Source organism: Typopeltis vanoorti, chromosome 10 (assembly GCF_054136105.1).
Source record: "Typopeltis vanoorti isolate ZY-2024b chromosome 10, IOZ_Tvanoo_1.0, whole genome shotgun sequence".
NCBI classification, from domain to species: Eukaryota; Metazoa; Arthropoda; class Arachnida; order Uropygi; family Thelyphonidae; genus Typopeltis; species Typopeltis vanoorti.
The window spans coordinates 31,865,880-31,882,878 of NC_143558.1; the positions used below are offsets into that span (position 1 = coordinate 31,865,880).

Genomic DNA, 16,999 nt, shown 5'->3' on the forward strand with positions numbered 1-16,999 from the left:
AAAATTTGCATCAGATGATATCCCATAACACCCATTCAAAAGTTGATAGACTTCTACCATACCATCCCTCTTTCTCCTGCTAACCAGTCTGCAAATCACATACTCACAATATATCCTCATAATCTAAACCGCCATAATCCAGGTATAATCTTTGTAACTATTCTTTGCAGCCTTTCCACAACTTCTTTATCCCCTTGGAACCAGGGAGACCAAATCTGTGCACAATAATCCAGATGTGGCTTTTAAGCCTAATAAAGAGGTAAAATGACTTCCTTATCCTTACATGTCAAGGTTTACTTCAACATTGCAATTATCCTCTGAGTTGTATTTAGAACATTTGCTACGTGATCTTTGAATTTTAAATTCCTATCCACCAATACACCAAGAACTCATGAATCTTCAGTTTCTTGTAGAATAACCCCGCTAATATAATATGGCACTGTAAATCTAATCACATCAAAGTGCATAACTTAACACATGCTAACATTAAATTGACAGCCATTTTTCTTTGCCCAAATTTCCAGTCTTCAAATCATTTTGTAATTGCTGAATATCAGTAGCATCCCTGGCTGAACTGCCTATCTTTGCATTATCGACAAACAATCACACATCTGATATTAGATCCTGCCAGATGTCATTAATGTATAGATTGAACAATAATGGCCCAAGGACTGAATCCAGAGGTCCACCACTGGTCGCCTTAAATCTGGCAGATCCACATCCACTGTATACCAATTTTTGATAGATGTCTGTAAACCATCCCGTGATCCAAGTCAAAAGTTAATTCCAATCCTATATTCTCCAGTTTATGCAATAGTCTTTTGTGTGATATCCCAACAAATGCCTTAGAAAAATCCAATGTTATCATAGTGTATCCATTCCTTTTATTCAACTTGGATATAACATTGTCAGAAAACATAAGCAAATTGCTAAAACATGACCTCCTTGACAAGTATAGCATGTTTATCTACCCATTTCTGTATGCGAGTTCTTACTAACTTCCTAAAATCTTTACTAGCACACCAAAGATACTAATAGGTTGATAGTTAGACACATCAGTTTTTGCATTACCATAGAACTATCATACATTCCTTCCATTCCTGTGGTAGCATTCCTGAGCTAAGACTCAAGTTATACTAACATGTGAAAGGCATAGCCAATTTGGCTAACCATTCCTTTAACAAATGGGCTGATATTCCATGTCATTATAGAAAATTCTTCTCCAGGTTATGCAACAGCTCTCAACATCATTTTCATTAACCTCTAATTCTTCATCCAATGCAGCAGTAGAACTGTGCAGCATGCTGCATACACCTGGTTGATATATCTTAGCAAAGTGAACACTCATTAACTGAACAATCTTATTAGCTTCCGACACTCGAGTACCATCTGCATTCAATAAAGTTATTCTTCCACATTCATTTTTTCTTTTGCTTGCAGCATTACGATAAAATTCTTTTGGATTGTGTTTAGCTTGCAAGGCCAATCATAGTCCAATTTAGCTTTAATCACAATACTCGTTATTTTTCTGGCCTGAATTTTATATATTTCATAACTCCTCTCACTATTATTGCACATCCATTTCACTCCCAACCTATTTATTCTTTGAACACTAGGGATACATTCAGATACCACCTCATTTAAGCACTTTTTCAAAGATTCCTATGCACTGCTGATATTTTTCCCATTCAGTAACTGATACATGGGACCAAAAATATTAGGTTGGCAAAGAAGTTCGTTCGGTTTTTCAGAGTGGAATGAAACACATTTTATTTAATATATATAATACATACTAGTCAGTTATATATTGACCCTCCTTATGAATGACCTCTTGCCATCTGTCCACCAACTTCATTATGCCGCGTTCATAAAACTACTGATGTTTACAGGCAAAAATCTGATCCAGGTGTCTTTTGACAGCCTCCTCATTAGCAAAGGTTTTCCCATTCAGAGAATTCTGCAACGATCAGAATAAGTGGTAATTGGAAGGTGCCTGGTCCGGTGAATACGGAGGATGTGGCAAAACATCCCAGCCAAGATGTAACAATTTACTCGGGGTTGTTAACGATGTGTGGGGTTTGGCGTTGTCGTGGTGAAAGACAACTCCTTTCTGATTTGTCAATTCAGGACGTTTTGTGCTAATTGCACAGGCCAGTCGCATTAACTGTGAGCAATAGACAGTAGAATCAATCGTTCTGCCTGATAGTAACACCTCGTAGTGGACAACACCTTTATAATATCATCATACAGAGAGCATGATCTTCTTTGGGTGCAATCCCGCTTTCGAGGTTGTTTGCAGTGGTTCGCTCTTGTGCCCCCATGATCTTTGACGTACCATGTTATCGTACACAACCCATTTTTCATCTCCCATAATCCGCTTCAAAAATGGGTCATTTTCTTGGCGACGTCGCGGTAAATCACAGATGGATATGCGAGCAGTCATTGAATTGGCTGCATGCAGAATTGGCCTCAGCCAATTCATGCAGCACTCAAACATTGAGTTTTGAAACATATTCCAGCTTGTGCAAATGGTTTTCAACATTTGTATGAGATATGTTCAGTACTGCAGCAATCTCCCGCACTGTTTGTGATGGATTTTTGTTCACGATATCCTTCACAACACTCAAATTAACCTTGGTTGGTTGACCGTCGCATCACTGACGTCAAAATCTCCAGAACAGAATTTGGCAAACCACTTTTGGCATATGCGTTCTGTTAAAGCACTATCCCCATATACGTTACATATTTTTTTACAGGCCTCTGCAGCTCGTTTGCCTTTTTTAAAATAAAAAAGCAAAATATGCTGGTAATGTACGTTATTTCCTTCCATTTCTAAAAATATGTTACACCCACGCAACTGAAGTAGGCGGAATGAAAATTCACTGAAAGGTTAAGTGAAATGTCGCCTTTCAACTGTGCAATAGTGTTGTTAGGTATTGCAACAATAGCGACAGGCGAAGCAGCGTAAACTTGTACTAATGCATAAACTGATCGAACTTATTTGCCAACCCAATAGTATTCTCCTAAGTTGATCATAATTTCCAGCTTGGTAGTTGTATGTAACCTGTTTTAATCAGAGCATTAATACAATTAGATACTTCCCAAGAAAGTATTGCATGATCACTGTCACCAATTGGTGATAAAATAGCCATATTCTTGACAGAGACTCCTTCTGAAACTATGAGCAAATCCAACCCTCTTTGACCTTGAGTTCCTTCTTTCACATGTTGCTTGAGAAAGTTGTCTTGCAACAATTCAAAAAATTCCTCTTCTTTCTTATCATGAAATTCCTCTTCTACCCAAGCAATGTTTGGAAAATCAAAGTCACCCATAATGATCATTCGTTTGGCACCCATAAGGCTTAATTGGCATGCCTTTCTTCGTCCCCTGAAACTGAGCCACGAGATCTGTAGCAACATTCCACCATATATTTCATTCTGTTAAATTCCACTTCACACTAGTTAGACTCAATCTCACTGTTACATGGGACAATGTTACCATCATTGTTTTCTTATGTTTCTAACCTAACTGGATATAAGTCATCTGATATTATCATTAGTAGCACTCCTCCTCCTCTCTTATATCTTCTGTCATTCCTAAAAATAGTATACCCATTACACTTGATCCCACTTACCATATCTGATTCTGATAACCAGGTTTCATTAATGCCAACAATCTTAGGCCACATAGTATTCACTAAAGCAATGAACTCAATATCTTTTGGTTTCTAATCTCTTAGCATTTGTGTATAGACATAATAAATTACCACCTAGCCTATTCTTATAATTAGATATGCAATTTATTTGGTCTTGTTCTTGAATTTACATGTATGGACATATTTGGATAAAGGAAAATGCTCATTCCTTCCTTGACACTATTTGATTAATTCAGCACGCTGTTAAAGTTCCATGAAACTAATGGAACACGCAGTAATTCTTTAATTTCTAGAATTATTCTCAGTTGCCTAATACTTTCCCGGTAATTTAATAGCTTAATTACAGCACTAAGGTTCTAGTTACAGCAATCCTTTGCATTCCTTTTCTGCTACTGCGCATCCTCCTCGTCTACCTGTGCTATACTAAAAATGCTCTCCTATCTCTGAGTGGTCCATCCTGATAAAGAAAAGAGCCCCGTTTTCTCCGCTCTTAGCTTATATACTTCCCTTCTATTTTCCCGCCAAAAATGTTTCTCGTGCTCTGTTTATGTCAATTCCTTCTCTCCGTTCAATACAATATCTTGCCATTCACGCATGTACCAGCTATTTCTCACCCATCTCCATAGTAACAAACAAAATAAAATAAAAACAGAAGTACTGCATAATATTATACCTTTACACACTGGTAATAATAAATAAAAACTAAAATATTATATTTCACATAAGGCATATTAAGCTTATATATACAGTTTTTTATAATGTTAAATTAGAAATAAACAAAATAAACAGAGTGATATTTCAGTACAGAGTTCTATTATTGTCAACACATATTTTAAATTAATTAATAAAACTTAAGAAATAAACTCAAGGCAATTACATGAATAATAATTTATAACAAGAGATTTACATAAAATAATATTTACAAGTATAGCCTTTGGAATGGTGGATTATGTTGTATTCTGAAAGGAATATTAATTATTTAAATTTCTCTTCATTCAGAATCCAACACTGTCATATCTGGGTAGCAATCCTACAATTTTTACTCTGTCACATTTCTTTCTCGCTTCTTCCAACAGATCTTTCATATTTTCTCTCATACTATATTTGTCATTACTTAAATTATTAGTACCTATTAGAACTACCATCTCTTTTACTTTTCAATTACATTTGTCATATTTTTAATTTTGATGCCTGGGAAACTGGAAGTAGTGACTCCCTCGGCAAGCACAAATTTTAACATTGAGTCATCATACCATATCACCTCTTTTTTCTTAGATTTTAGCTGACTTAATCTTGCTCTACAAAAAAATTTAAATGTGTCAGCTCTCAGAGAGATCATCCAACTTACTCGTGTACATGTCAGAAGTGGAAAGATTAAAAGAGAACAAAATCTATCATATCAGGATGCAAAAATGAAATTAGTAGCAACAACTTGAGCTTTAGACACTGCCTTGTTACCAGGCAGTGATTTAGAGGCCATTTTTAATAGTTATAAAAACTAATAATATTTCTGCAATTATGTTATAAAATGCTGTAGTACAATAATTACACTAATATACTAAATATATTAAATATACAATAATATACTAAAAATACACCATTAAATCTAAGAAAACACTTAATAAATCAACAAAAAACAAATCTTTCAGGAGCTCTCTAACAGCACATCTTTTCACCTGATACCCTCGACACCAAATTAGGCTACTTTATTATTTGTAATACTATATATCATATTTTTTTCATTAAAACATTTTGCACATAACTCATTTTCATAATTTCCTATGAAAATTTTCACAGAAGTTTTGCAAATAAGAAATTTTTGAATGTAAGGTTCCACAAGCTCAAAAATTTAGGAACTGACCTAGAAGACAGAAATATAACAGAGTGCTGACAAGTGACAGAATAATCAGGAGGAATACTGCTGATAGGTTGGTAATAATGTAAAAATGTAAAAACTTAATCATGTGGTGTTTAGTTTTTCTTTGTAATGGTTTTAATTCATAACACAAGATAATAATAATACGAAGAAGAAAATACACAGCATAGTTATTTACTGATGTTTCGTTGGTCTTATACGCAGCAACTTCAGAGAATAAAACAGTCTGTCACAGTATGCAAACTGCAACAACAATTGTTAACAGAGGGAACAGTTTGAAACTGTAAATGGAAACACAAAGAATTAAAGTCCTAATTGGTGCCCTTCCCTGATGGATCCTTAGACTCTCTAGAAGAGCAATACATAATAATGTCTATCTCAACTGATGGAAGAGTGGTCCAGATTCAAAAATCGATAAACAGTGATCACATCTTTTTATGCTATTCCATGCAGAAAGAGTTTTAAAACTGAAGCCATCTAAACTGCTATCAATGACAATTCTCCTTCTTCTTCTCCAGCTTCTCCCACTTAAGTGGGAGACTCCACATCCTTCTGTCTTGGGCTGTCACCACATCCAAGTTCTTCATCCTCAAGTCCTCTTCTACCAGCTCCCTCCATCTCTTCTTTGGCCACCCATGCTTCCTCCTTCCTTGCACATCCATCTGCATGACCCTTCTTCCTACATATTCGTCCTCCCTCCTCATCACATGACCAAACCATTTCAACCGTGCCTCCTGTATCTTCGCTCCTAAGTTCGTAACTTTCAATATTCCCCTCACACAGTCATTTCTCAGACAATCCTTTCTGGTCACACTGCACATCCACCTAAGCATTCTCATCTCTGCTACTTCCATCCTGCTGATATTATTTTTCCTTAGGGCCACAGTTTCTATAGCATACGTCATAACTGGCATCACTACTGTCCTATAGATAGTGCCTTTCAGATTGATCGGCACCCTCTTATCACATAACACTCTAGCCATTTCCCTCCAGTTCCTCCAACCCGCTTGTATCCTAGAGCCCACTTTCTTCTCAGCTCCAGATCTGTCTCCTGGCAGCCGTCCACTGTGCAACACATATACTCTTTCTTACTTCTGCTCAGTCTCATACCTCTCTCTTCCAGTACTTTTCTCCATCTTTCCAGTTTAGTTCCTGCTTCTTCTCTTGAATCTGCACACAGCAAGATGTCATCTGCATACAACATTGTCCAAGGCACATCTTCTCTCACCTCCTCCATCACCATCTCCATCACAATGTTAAACAGAAACGGACTTAATGCTGACCCTTGATACAAGCCAACTGTTACTTGAAAACTTTCTGTCTGTCTCAGACAGGTCCGAACACTTGTCTTCCCATTTCTGTACATCTCCCACACCAACCTGACATATTTCTCTGGAACCTTCTTCTCCCTCAGACACCTCCAGACTTCTTACCTTGGCACTCTATTGTATGCTTTCTCCAGATCAATAAATGCCAGATGTAGCTCCCGTTGTTTCTCTCGAACCTTTTCCATCATCTGCCGTAACCCAAAGATAGCATCTGTTGTTGATCTACCAGGCATGAAGCCAAATTGTTCCTTTGCAATCTCCACCTCCTTCCTCAATCTTCCATGAAGAACCCTTTCTAGGATTATCATTGTGTGGGATACCAACTTTATTCCTCTGTAATTTTTACAGTCTTGTGCATCCCCTTTACCCTTGTAGATGGGGACAAGAGTACTCTCCCTCCATTCCTCAGGTATATTTTCCTGTTGACAAACTTTCATGAACTGGTCCCACAGCAGGTCAATTCCCTCTTCCCCAAGTGCCTTCCATGCCTCCACTTAAATCCTGTTGGGGCCCACCGATTTTCCATTCCTCATCCTCATCATGGCCTCCATCACTTCCACTCTACTGATGTTCTGCACTATCCCCTCAGAAGGCTGCCCATCTCCTCTGTGAGTCCTTGCATTTTCCTCATTCAAAAGTCCCTCAAAGTATATTCTCCATCTGTTTCTTATGTCCACATCCCTCCATAGTACTCTTCCTTCAGCGTCTTTGATCTGCCTCACATGTAAGATGTCCTTTGCTGCTTTATTTCTACATTTCGCTAGTTGGCAAATTTTCTCTGTCCTTCCTTTGTTTCTAATTGATCATAGAGATCTTGATATGCCATGGCCTTTGCCTGTGCCACAACTCTCTTGGCTTCTTGCTTTCTCTCTCTCTCTCTGTCCTTTTCTTCCACTCTTGACTCATCCCACTTCTGCTTTGCATTCCTCTTAGCTGTCACTGCCACTTGTACATTATTATTCCACCACCAACCCTCCTTCTGCTCTCTAATCCTTCCAGATGTCTCACCAAGTATCTCGATTGCACAGCTCAGGATTACTATTTAATTATGTTTCCGCCAATCTTGTACACTTTCCAATCCACCCGAAATCCTCTCTAACACCTTTTCCCTAAAATGATTCCTCACACTCTCTTCTTTTAAGCGAAACCACTTAATTGTCTTCATCCCATGGCTTCCAGAGGTTCGCATCTTCGATCTTATTTTAAAGTCTGCACACAGCAGTCGGTGTTGCTGTGCCACTTGATCTGTTGGAATTACTTTACAATTTGTCACAACCTTAAGATGTTTTCTTCTAGTCAAAATGTAGTCAATTTGTGAACTGTTGTTACCACTCCTAAATGTTATCAAATGTTCTTCCCTCTTGTAGAAAAACAAGTTCACAATTGCCAGATTAAACGCTACTGCAAAGTCCACAACCCTCTCTCCTTCCTGGTTCATCATTCCCACTCCGTGGACACCATGCACCCTTTCACAGTCTCTATTCTGTATCCCTATGTGTCCGTTCAAGTCTCCTCCGACAATCATCATCTCGTTTTCTTCCAGTTCCCTCATTTCTTCATCTAACATGTTCCAGAACTCATCTTTCTCCTCTGCTGTACAGCCAACTTGCAGGGCATATACACATAATACGACCACCCGCTCTTCTCCAAGACCCAATTTCATTCGCATGATCCTGTTGTTCCTTCTACCCACTTCCAGTACTTTGCCCTTCATTCTGCCACACACCACAATTCCTACACCATTTCTTCCCTCGTTATTCGCTCCAGAGTAGAACAATTTATATACATCTCCCAGTTCCTTTGCCTTTCCCCCCTTCCACCTTCTCTCCTACACACACAAAATGTCCGACTTCCTCTTCCTCATTATGTCTGTCACCTCTCTTCCCCTTCCAGTCATGCTTCCAACATTCAGTGTTCCCACTCACAACATCCTTTCCACCTGCTGGGCTCACTTCTTTAACCACACCTGTCATAAAGGACAACCATTCCCACTTTTACCTATGCACTGTGTATAAACTGTATAAATACACTGTTATTTCTCTATCATCTCCCTTCCTTCCCAATCTCTCACAATAATAAAACATATATTACTTAATAAATTAAGCTAATATGATAACATATATAAATATATGTGACTAAGTGAGGAGTAATTCTTAGCAAAAATGCCCACTAATTGCAAAATACTTATCTAAGTCCTCAGCAAATTTAGCACATGGAATATACAAATTACTAAATGACTGAAAACTAATACATATTTAATCTGACTTACACATATGTTGGTTCCCAAAGACGTCTTATCTTATCTTGCCTTGTTCCAAGCTCTGATGACTGAATTAACTGTTGCACAGCATGAAAGATGGTCCAATCTGGATTCACCAATTCCAGTTCTAAATCAGAAACCTAGAAAATCAGGATGACAATGAAATTTATAATTACAATGTACAACTACGACACAAAGCAATTTCAAAAGATATTCATATCACATCTTGGAAAAAAACATCAAGTATCTATGAATTGTGACATTCTTCAGCAGCACTTCCTAATCAAATGCCCAATAACTGGAGTGCAATGTTACAATGCTCAAATGGTGAGAAATGATGAAAAAATATTAGAGATACATTACATCTATAGCAGGAATATCCTAGATGGCAAACATTCCTTTTCTCGGACAAACATACAATGGGCATGTTTAATTTCATTCTTTCTCTGGGTGAATGCAAAATTAACGGAACAAACCAAATTATAACTCAATGCTGTGTTCACCTCTACCAGTTCCTGCATGGTTCTGGATTATGAGCAAAAAAAATAGAAAAAATAATAATAATAAATACATCTAATACAATCCAAAACACTATGAATTCTCGTGGAAAGGCTTAGACGTTGGTTATGCATTTTTTACTAAATAATTTAAAGAAATTACGTCAACTAGGATATACATTAAAATAAATTTTAATATACTTCAATATTTTGGCAATGTCACGTTGCCATTTTCAAGAAACTTAAGAACAAGACATGTGCATGCAGGCACAACAAACAGTAAGTGAGGAAGAAGAAGGACGCTATTATTTCTCCTAAAGTCCTGATGGTGCCCCCTAGCAGGCAATATTGATACTCTTGGGCAATTAGGCTGAAGGTCTTCTGATGTAGGTTTCCCAAATTTGAGGCAGTCTCATGCAGCCAAATTTGTTGAGGTTTGGATTGTTTCTTAGGGCTGAAGCTGATTCCATGAAAAGCCTTTCATATTTGTATTTACTACAGTGTATTATCGTGGCTTTTTTCCACCTTATTCTATGGCAGGTATTTAGCGCATGGTCAGCAAGACAAGATCATATTGGCTGTATTGGTGAAACCAGATGTAGTCCTTGTGTTCTGAAATTCTGATATTTGCTGTCCTGCCTGTTTGGCCAAAGTAGGACAGCTTACAGCTGCAAGGGACCTGGTATAAACCAGGTAGGTCTGGGGGGGGATCTTTAATAGAGCAGATGAGGGATGCCAATTTTTTAAATGGTCTGTAACAAGAAGTTAAGTCATGTTTTTTTAGGAGTTTTGTAATTTTTTCTGAGGTGCCTTGGATATAGGGTATGGTGATGGATTTAGAGTAATCCTTGTTGTGAGTGGAGGTTTGTGGTTTACTGATTTCAATATTTTTTGGATTTTTTTTTTTTTTTTGGGGGGGGGGGGGGGGGGGTAGCCATTGGCCGAGAAAGTGTTGAGAATGTGGTTTAGTTCTGTGGTTACGGCATTGTCATTTGAACAGATAAGTTTAGCCCTTTTGTGTAGTGTCTTAATGACTCCATATTGTTGCGAGGAGAGGTGGTGGGATTGTTGGTGAATGTATCTGCCTGAATTGGGTGGGCTTTCTATAGACTGAGAAAACCAAGGTTTCATCAGGCTGGTGGGTGACTAGTGTGTCTAAGAAAGGAAGGCAGTTGTTTTTTTCTTCTTCCAGAGTGAATTTGATTCTGGGGTGTTGGTTGTTTATATGTGTTAGGAAGGAGAGGAGTGCATCGGAGCCATGTGGCCAAATAGCGAACACATCATCAACGTAGCGAAGCCATATGGTTGGTTTTTGTTGGGCAGGGGCTAAGGCTTTTTCTTCAAAGGTCTCCATAAAGAAATTGGCCAAGGTGGGGACAGTGGTGAACCCATGGCTGTCCCCTCTATTTGTTTGTAGAATTTTCCCTGCCAAACGAAATAGCCAGAGTTCATTATGAACTGAAATAGGGCTGAGATATCGGGAGGAAATTTAGCTTGGATTAGCTCTAAGGATTCTTTGAGTGGGACATTTGTGAATAAGGAGGAGACATCAAAACTGACCATTATGTCAGTGTGTTTGAGTGTAAGGTTTTCTATGCTAGCTTTTGAAGTGGGCTGAGTTTTTTATGTGTGAAGGTGTGTTGCCAGTATAGTATGAGAGAGCTTTGGCCAAATATTTAGCTAGTTTGTATGTGGGGGAATCAATGCCATCCACTATGGGATGGCATTGATCACAGACAACGTCTGTGATAGGTCAAAATCAATTTTGGTGCAATAAACAAAAGACGTGTCACATGTCTTTGTATGTTAATGGATTAAAAGTTAGTTTGCACATATATACTGTCAAAGATATGTCTCACTGCTGTTTCTAAAATATGAAGTAATTCCAACCTATGACAACAGGCCATACCATTTATCTCTCACCTTGCACCTGCAGATTAATTTTGAAATATTCTCAAACAAAATTTTATTTTGCATAACTTGCAGGTCATCACCATTATTAAAAAATTCAGAAATACCATTATAATACAAAATAAGACAAATTTATATTCTTATGTTCCTGTTGTCCTCAAAATATCATCAAAATACAATGATATACACACAAAATTGGAAGCCTTATATAAAACAGCTGAAATGGTTGGTCTTAAAATGAATATGACTTAAACAACAAATGCTACAAAGAGATCAAAATCAATCATGCTGTAGCAGAAGTTAAGAATTTTACATACTTGAGAGCAAACGTAGACACTGACGGGAATATAATGCAACGACTGACAAAAACTAATACTGCTTTCAGAAAATTAAATCTTAAATTAATTAAATTATATGAAATCTTAAAAAATATCATAACAAAACAAAAATAAACATCTTCAATAGCAATGCTGAGTCCATGAAACTTGGTTCAAGGATAGACTGTGGTTGTTCGGTGAATTTAGCGCTCCTGTAAAATTGGCGATTTTTGTCTGTTTTATTGTGTTTTTTCCCTTAGAATATTAGCGTTTTATAATATATTAGTGTAGATTTTAGTGTTTTTAGTATTTTTATAACATATTTTTTTTAAAGATATTTCAACAATAAGTGTAAGTTTAAAATGGCACCAAAAATGCACAAGAAAAGTAATGCTAAAAAGAGCACTGTAAGTGAGAACAAGACTAGCCCTGCTAACAAGGTTATTGGAGGTATATAGGAGGTTAACGAAAATGAATTACCCTCCAAAATAGCAAAATTAAAGCAGATCATCAGAGAATCTACACAGGAATTACAAAAAGTTGAGAGGCATTTAAATGAGCATAGGGAGAAAACGAAAATTAAGAAGCAAAATAAGAAACAACAAAGCATGGAAACGGGTAAGTCAGAAAGTAACGGAAATCAGGTAAGTGATGTTGTTAGTAAAAAGAAAGAAGTTATTTGGTATGGTGACCCTATAATAAAACATGCTATTGATGAGCGAGTTATAACTGTGAGTTTTCCCACAGCAAAAATTAAGAATATAAAGGAAGCAATTCAAAAACAGAAAAGAAAAGTAAACAAGATCATAATTTTAGCAGGTACTAAAGACTTAATTAGCTCACTTGTCTCCTGATTTCTACTGTGATTCTGACATATATTGGAGAGAGTGCAAAGGAGAGTGTTAAACATGGTATCTGGATTATGGGATGCTGATTATCAAGACAGATTGAGGATTTGTAGACTGCAGACTCTAGCAAACAGGAGAAAGAGGGTGATATGATTGAGATTAACAAACTTCTGAAAGAGCAATACAGGATTACAGTTGATGGAACTTTTCAATTTATTGAGGGTGAGGAAAGGACAATAATTCATTAGCAGTATTCATTCTCAGCTTCCCTTGGAAGCTGAGAATGAATACTGCTAAAAAGGGAGTGAGAGCTAGATTTTTTTCTCATAGGGAGGTGTGTGATTGGAATGGACTGCCATTGAATGTTGCGAGTGCAAGCAGTGTGAATGAATTCAATAATAAGTATGATAGCTGGTGTGTGTAGTATGTGGTCTCCCTCAATGAGTCCCTGACTACTTGGAGGTCTCTGTTAATAATAATAATAATAACATTATTATTATAAGAATCAGAGATATGGAAGATGACCAAAAAAACAATAAACTAAATTAAACATTTCTCAAAGAAAATGTCTGCATAAAATATTAAGAATATTTTTGCCAAGTATGACAAACATTGACTTATATGTGCAAAAAGCATCAGGGTTGAAATAAAAAAAATAATAAAAATAAAAAAACGCAGATAGAAATTGATTGGACACATACTGAGAATGGACAGTAAAGAGTAGCCCTGGTATGGATCCCAGAAGGAAAGCAGAAAAGTCTAAATTAACTTCGCAGAGAATGACAGAAAAGGAAAGCAAAATGACTGGTTGGAAGAGCAAGAGAGAAGCTGAAATGGTGGTTCAGGACAGAGGAATCTGGAAGAAACATATCACAGCTTATGTACCATGAGGCACAAAGAGGATAAGTAAGTAATTATATATGTGAACATTTTTACGTGATGAAAAGACTTTTTTAATGATGCTACTTATAAAATAATTACAAAGATGAGACGGAGTGGAACAGATTATTGATATGACAATTTGAAAATTTAGTCTGGCTCCATTGCTAGTATTGACTATTTTCAGTTGTTTTCATAACCTTCATTATTATAAATTAAAAATGCCAAAAAATTATATTCTTAATTTCATCCAAGTGTAAGCAAAAGAAGTTTGCATGTGAAGTAACTTCACGACTGGCTACTTGTATATAGAGGCTAATGACTTCACATCAATTTCCTTAGTATCCCATAATATGAAGCACATATTCTTATGAACAAGTATAATGTCATGCATTACGGGAAGGGCCAGTATCAAGACTAGTTTCTACCTTTATTGAGGTCTCATCAATGGGAGCCAGACCCCGAAGTGATATCAAAGATAAAGTTGTACAAATAATTTTTGTTGTTCACATTTTATAATAAGGTGACAGCAGAACTAAATGAAGGCAATACTGCTGGAATTTAGAAAAACATTTGACACAATACTGCATGGAAAACTATTATATAAGCTGGAGCAAATGGGAATGGACATGAGGCTGATGAAATTTATGGAAGGGGAGAGGGGTGGGGGGGCTGATATACATCACAAGGTAGTCTACGGTGAAGTGGAATCAAGGCAAACAAGAGTGACTAGCGTAGCAGAGTACCCAAGGGCTCTGTATCAGGATCACTACTCTATAATGCGTATATTATTAATGATATGGCAGAAGATTTGAAGGGGAACATTCAGTTGTTTGCAGATGATGCAAAAAATTGGGGAGGACAATAGTTGATAAAGGTGATGTAGATATCTTACAAGCGGATTTCAATAAATTGACAGTGTGGGCTAAGGTTGTCAATTCTATGTTATAAAATGTAAAATAATGCATTTCCAGATGAAAAGATTACACACTTCATATCATACCGATAGTACTAGTTTACAGAAAATTGATGATGCCAGGGATCTGGGGGTGATGTTGGATAGAAATTTGAAACTCAGAGGGCATATTGCAAGAGTTTGCAAAATAGCTAAGAGGCTTTCTTGGATGCTGAAGAGCACACTGCCAAGTAAAGTCAGGGAGGTTATTATAGCTATTATAGCTCTTTATAAGACTATAATTCAGCCATATATTTGGTCACCTGCGTTTCTTGGGGGATTGGGAGGTTATGGAGAGAATTCAGAGATGAGTGACCATAGACCTGCCACCAAGCTGGTGACAGGTCTGTGGAGTGGTCCTTATGAGGATAGATTGAGGGTGGGTGTGTTGCAGAGTTTAGCTGACAGGCAGAGGAGAGGGGGATATGATAAAAACAAAAGGAAAAAGAAGGAGTCTGCTCGGAAGCTGCTTAAAGCATGGTTAGTAAGGGTAGGCAGACTAAGTTCTTTTCTTGGAGAGTGGCCAATGAGTGGAATGGGTTTCCAGGGGTGGTTGAGAGTGCACCAAGAGTGAATACGTTTAAGGAGATGTACGATAGCTATGAGTCTTTCGACTCCATGGAGTTCCCATATAAATAATAATAATAATAAATATAAGCAATATAAAAGTTTTATAGCGGTATCACTGCATAATTCAAAAGGCCTGGTCAGAAAGTCAAATTTCAGATGATTGGGATAGAGCTTTCATAATATCCATCTATAAAAAAAAGGGAAATAAACCCGATTGTGTGAATTACAGAGGAATTTCCGTAGTGAGTGTTCCTGGTAAATTTTATGATAGTCGGTATAGACGATACAGCCCTTTGGTCGGAAAGATCTGGGTTCGATCCCCATCCATAACATGAGGAACCTTTATCTGGTCTCTTTTGACTGAAGGCGAGTTAGCTGGTCTCATATGGAGGTAGAGGGTTTTTTCTCCCAGAAACTTGAGTTTTTTGTCCCTCAAAAACCAGCCAGTAAAACACACGCAATTTAGAGACAAGAACGCTTGGAGGCATAAGAGTAACTGCCTAATCCTCATATTATGGTTTTTTTGTATTATGGTATTATGAAATCCAAGGATACTTGGAAGGCCATGGGAGCCTAAGTGCTTGTTAGAGCCACTGATGGATGGATATTTGAGAAACAGCTAAAAAAAATTATGGAAGGAAAGCCAAGTTGAGTGCCATAAAAAAGTCGTTGGCGTGCCACGTTTGGCATGCACGACAAGGGTTTCCCACCCCTGTCAGAGAATATTTTTTTCTAAATTTAAAGATTGTCTAAACAATAAAATTTCCATAATACAATATTGTAATGAATTTCTATGTCATACTGCTTATTTTAAATGCCGCACTTTTCCTTAATTTTTCATAAATGACATTTTAACTCATTAATTAGAAAAATCAAATTTCTCTTTCCATTGCTGAGGTGGGGGATAATGCAAAAAAAATGTTTTGTTATAAGTAATGGAATGCTCAACACATTACACAATGTGTTCCAAATATTCAGGGCAAGAGAGCAACTAGAGAATGGAATGCATGTTCTACTGTTTTCTCCATTTGATAACATTTACTGGAAGATAACCATATGCAATTCTCAATAGTCAAATAAAATTTCACCTGTATCCTTGAGAAAGTTATTAAACAGAAAGTCATTGTTAGTATGTAACTGTGGAAGTTCATGACAAAAGCTGTTAAAGATTTCCTTATACAAAGTTTGGCTGCTATTATTGGAAAGTAGTCATTGTCAGAATGATGTGGAAGTCTTAGAGTTAAGTACAGAATGCTGTAGTATTCAGGAACAACCTCGGCTCATGGGCCATTGTAATCGTTTATTCCTAATAGCGGACAATGAAAACAGAGGTAGTACTAGAGTATGTCTGCACATGTATGCTTGGTCTGCAATATTTTATCCATTTCAGAAGCTGTATTGCTTAAACAAAAAATTTTAATACCAAAAGTCCTAAGCCTACATGCTTTGATAGTTGAAAAAAATTGCTTTTTAACTATCTAGCATCAGCTTGACCAAAAATATTGCACAAGTTTACTATAACATTGTTTTGCTTTGACATGTATAACATTTATTATGTGCAGCTGAGCAGGGAAGATTATGGTTTTAAGTACTACAGCTTTAGAAGAAAAGGAAAATTGCCCAATTTTCCAGTTTGCTAAAGTTTCAATGTTTTTTGTGTATAAGTTCTTGAACTAGTGATATTGGCAAGTGGAGAAAGGATTTCCAACTATGGTGATATTGTTGCTGTCATAACATTAAGAAAAAAATTCTCCTTAGAAATCCTACAATTATGAATAATGTAACAAATCCAGGCTTCAATTTATCTAGTGTATATGAAGCTATGTGATACCTTAGTTGTGAGATCAGATGCAAAATGCATATAACATCCAGAACATGCCAAGTGGTACAAATTTGAATCAAT

At 36.9% G+C, this 16,999-nt stretch overlaps 1 protein-coding gene across 9 annotated transcripts in view; it reads right to left on the reverse strand.

Moving 5' to 3' along the window:
- Ufd4 (ubiquitin fusion-degradation 4-like) overlaps positions 1-16,999 on the reverse strand; it is an 831,523-nt gene that overhangs the window by 205,213 nt on the left and 609,311 nt on the right. For all 9 annotated transcript variants that reach the window (XM_090399614.1, XM_090399612.1, XM_090399618.1 and 6 more), the window contains one exon: positions 9,129-9,259. In XM_090399614.1, coding sequence (XP_090255740.1) covers positions 9,129-9,259 — 131 coding nt within the window. The remainder of the gene's footprint in view (positions 1-9,128; positions 9,260-16,999) is intronic.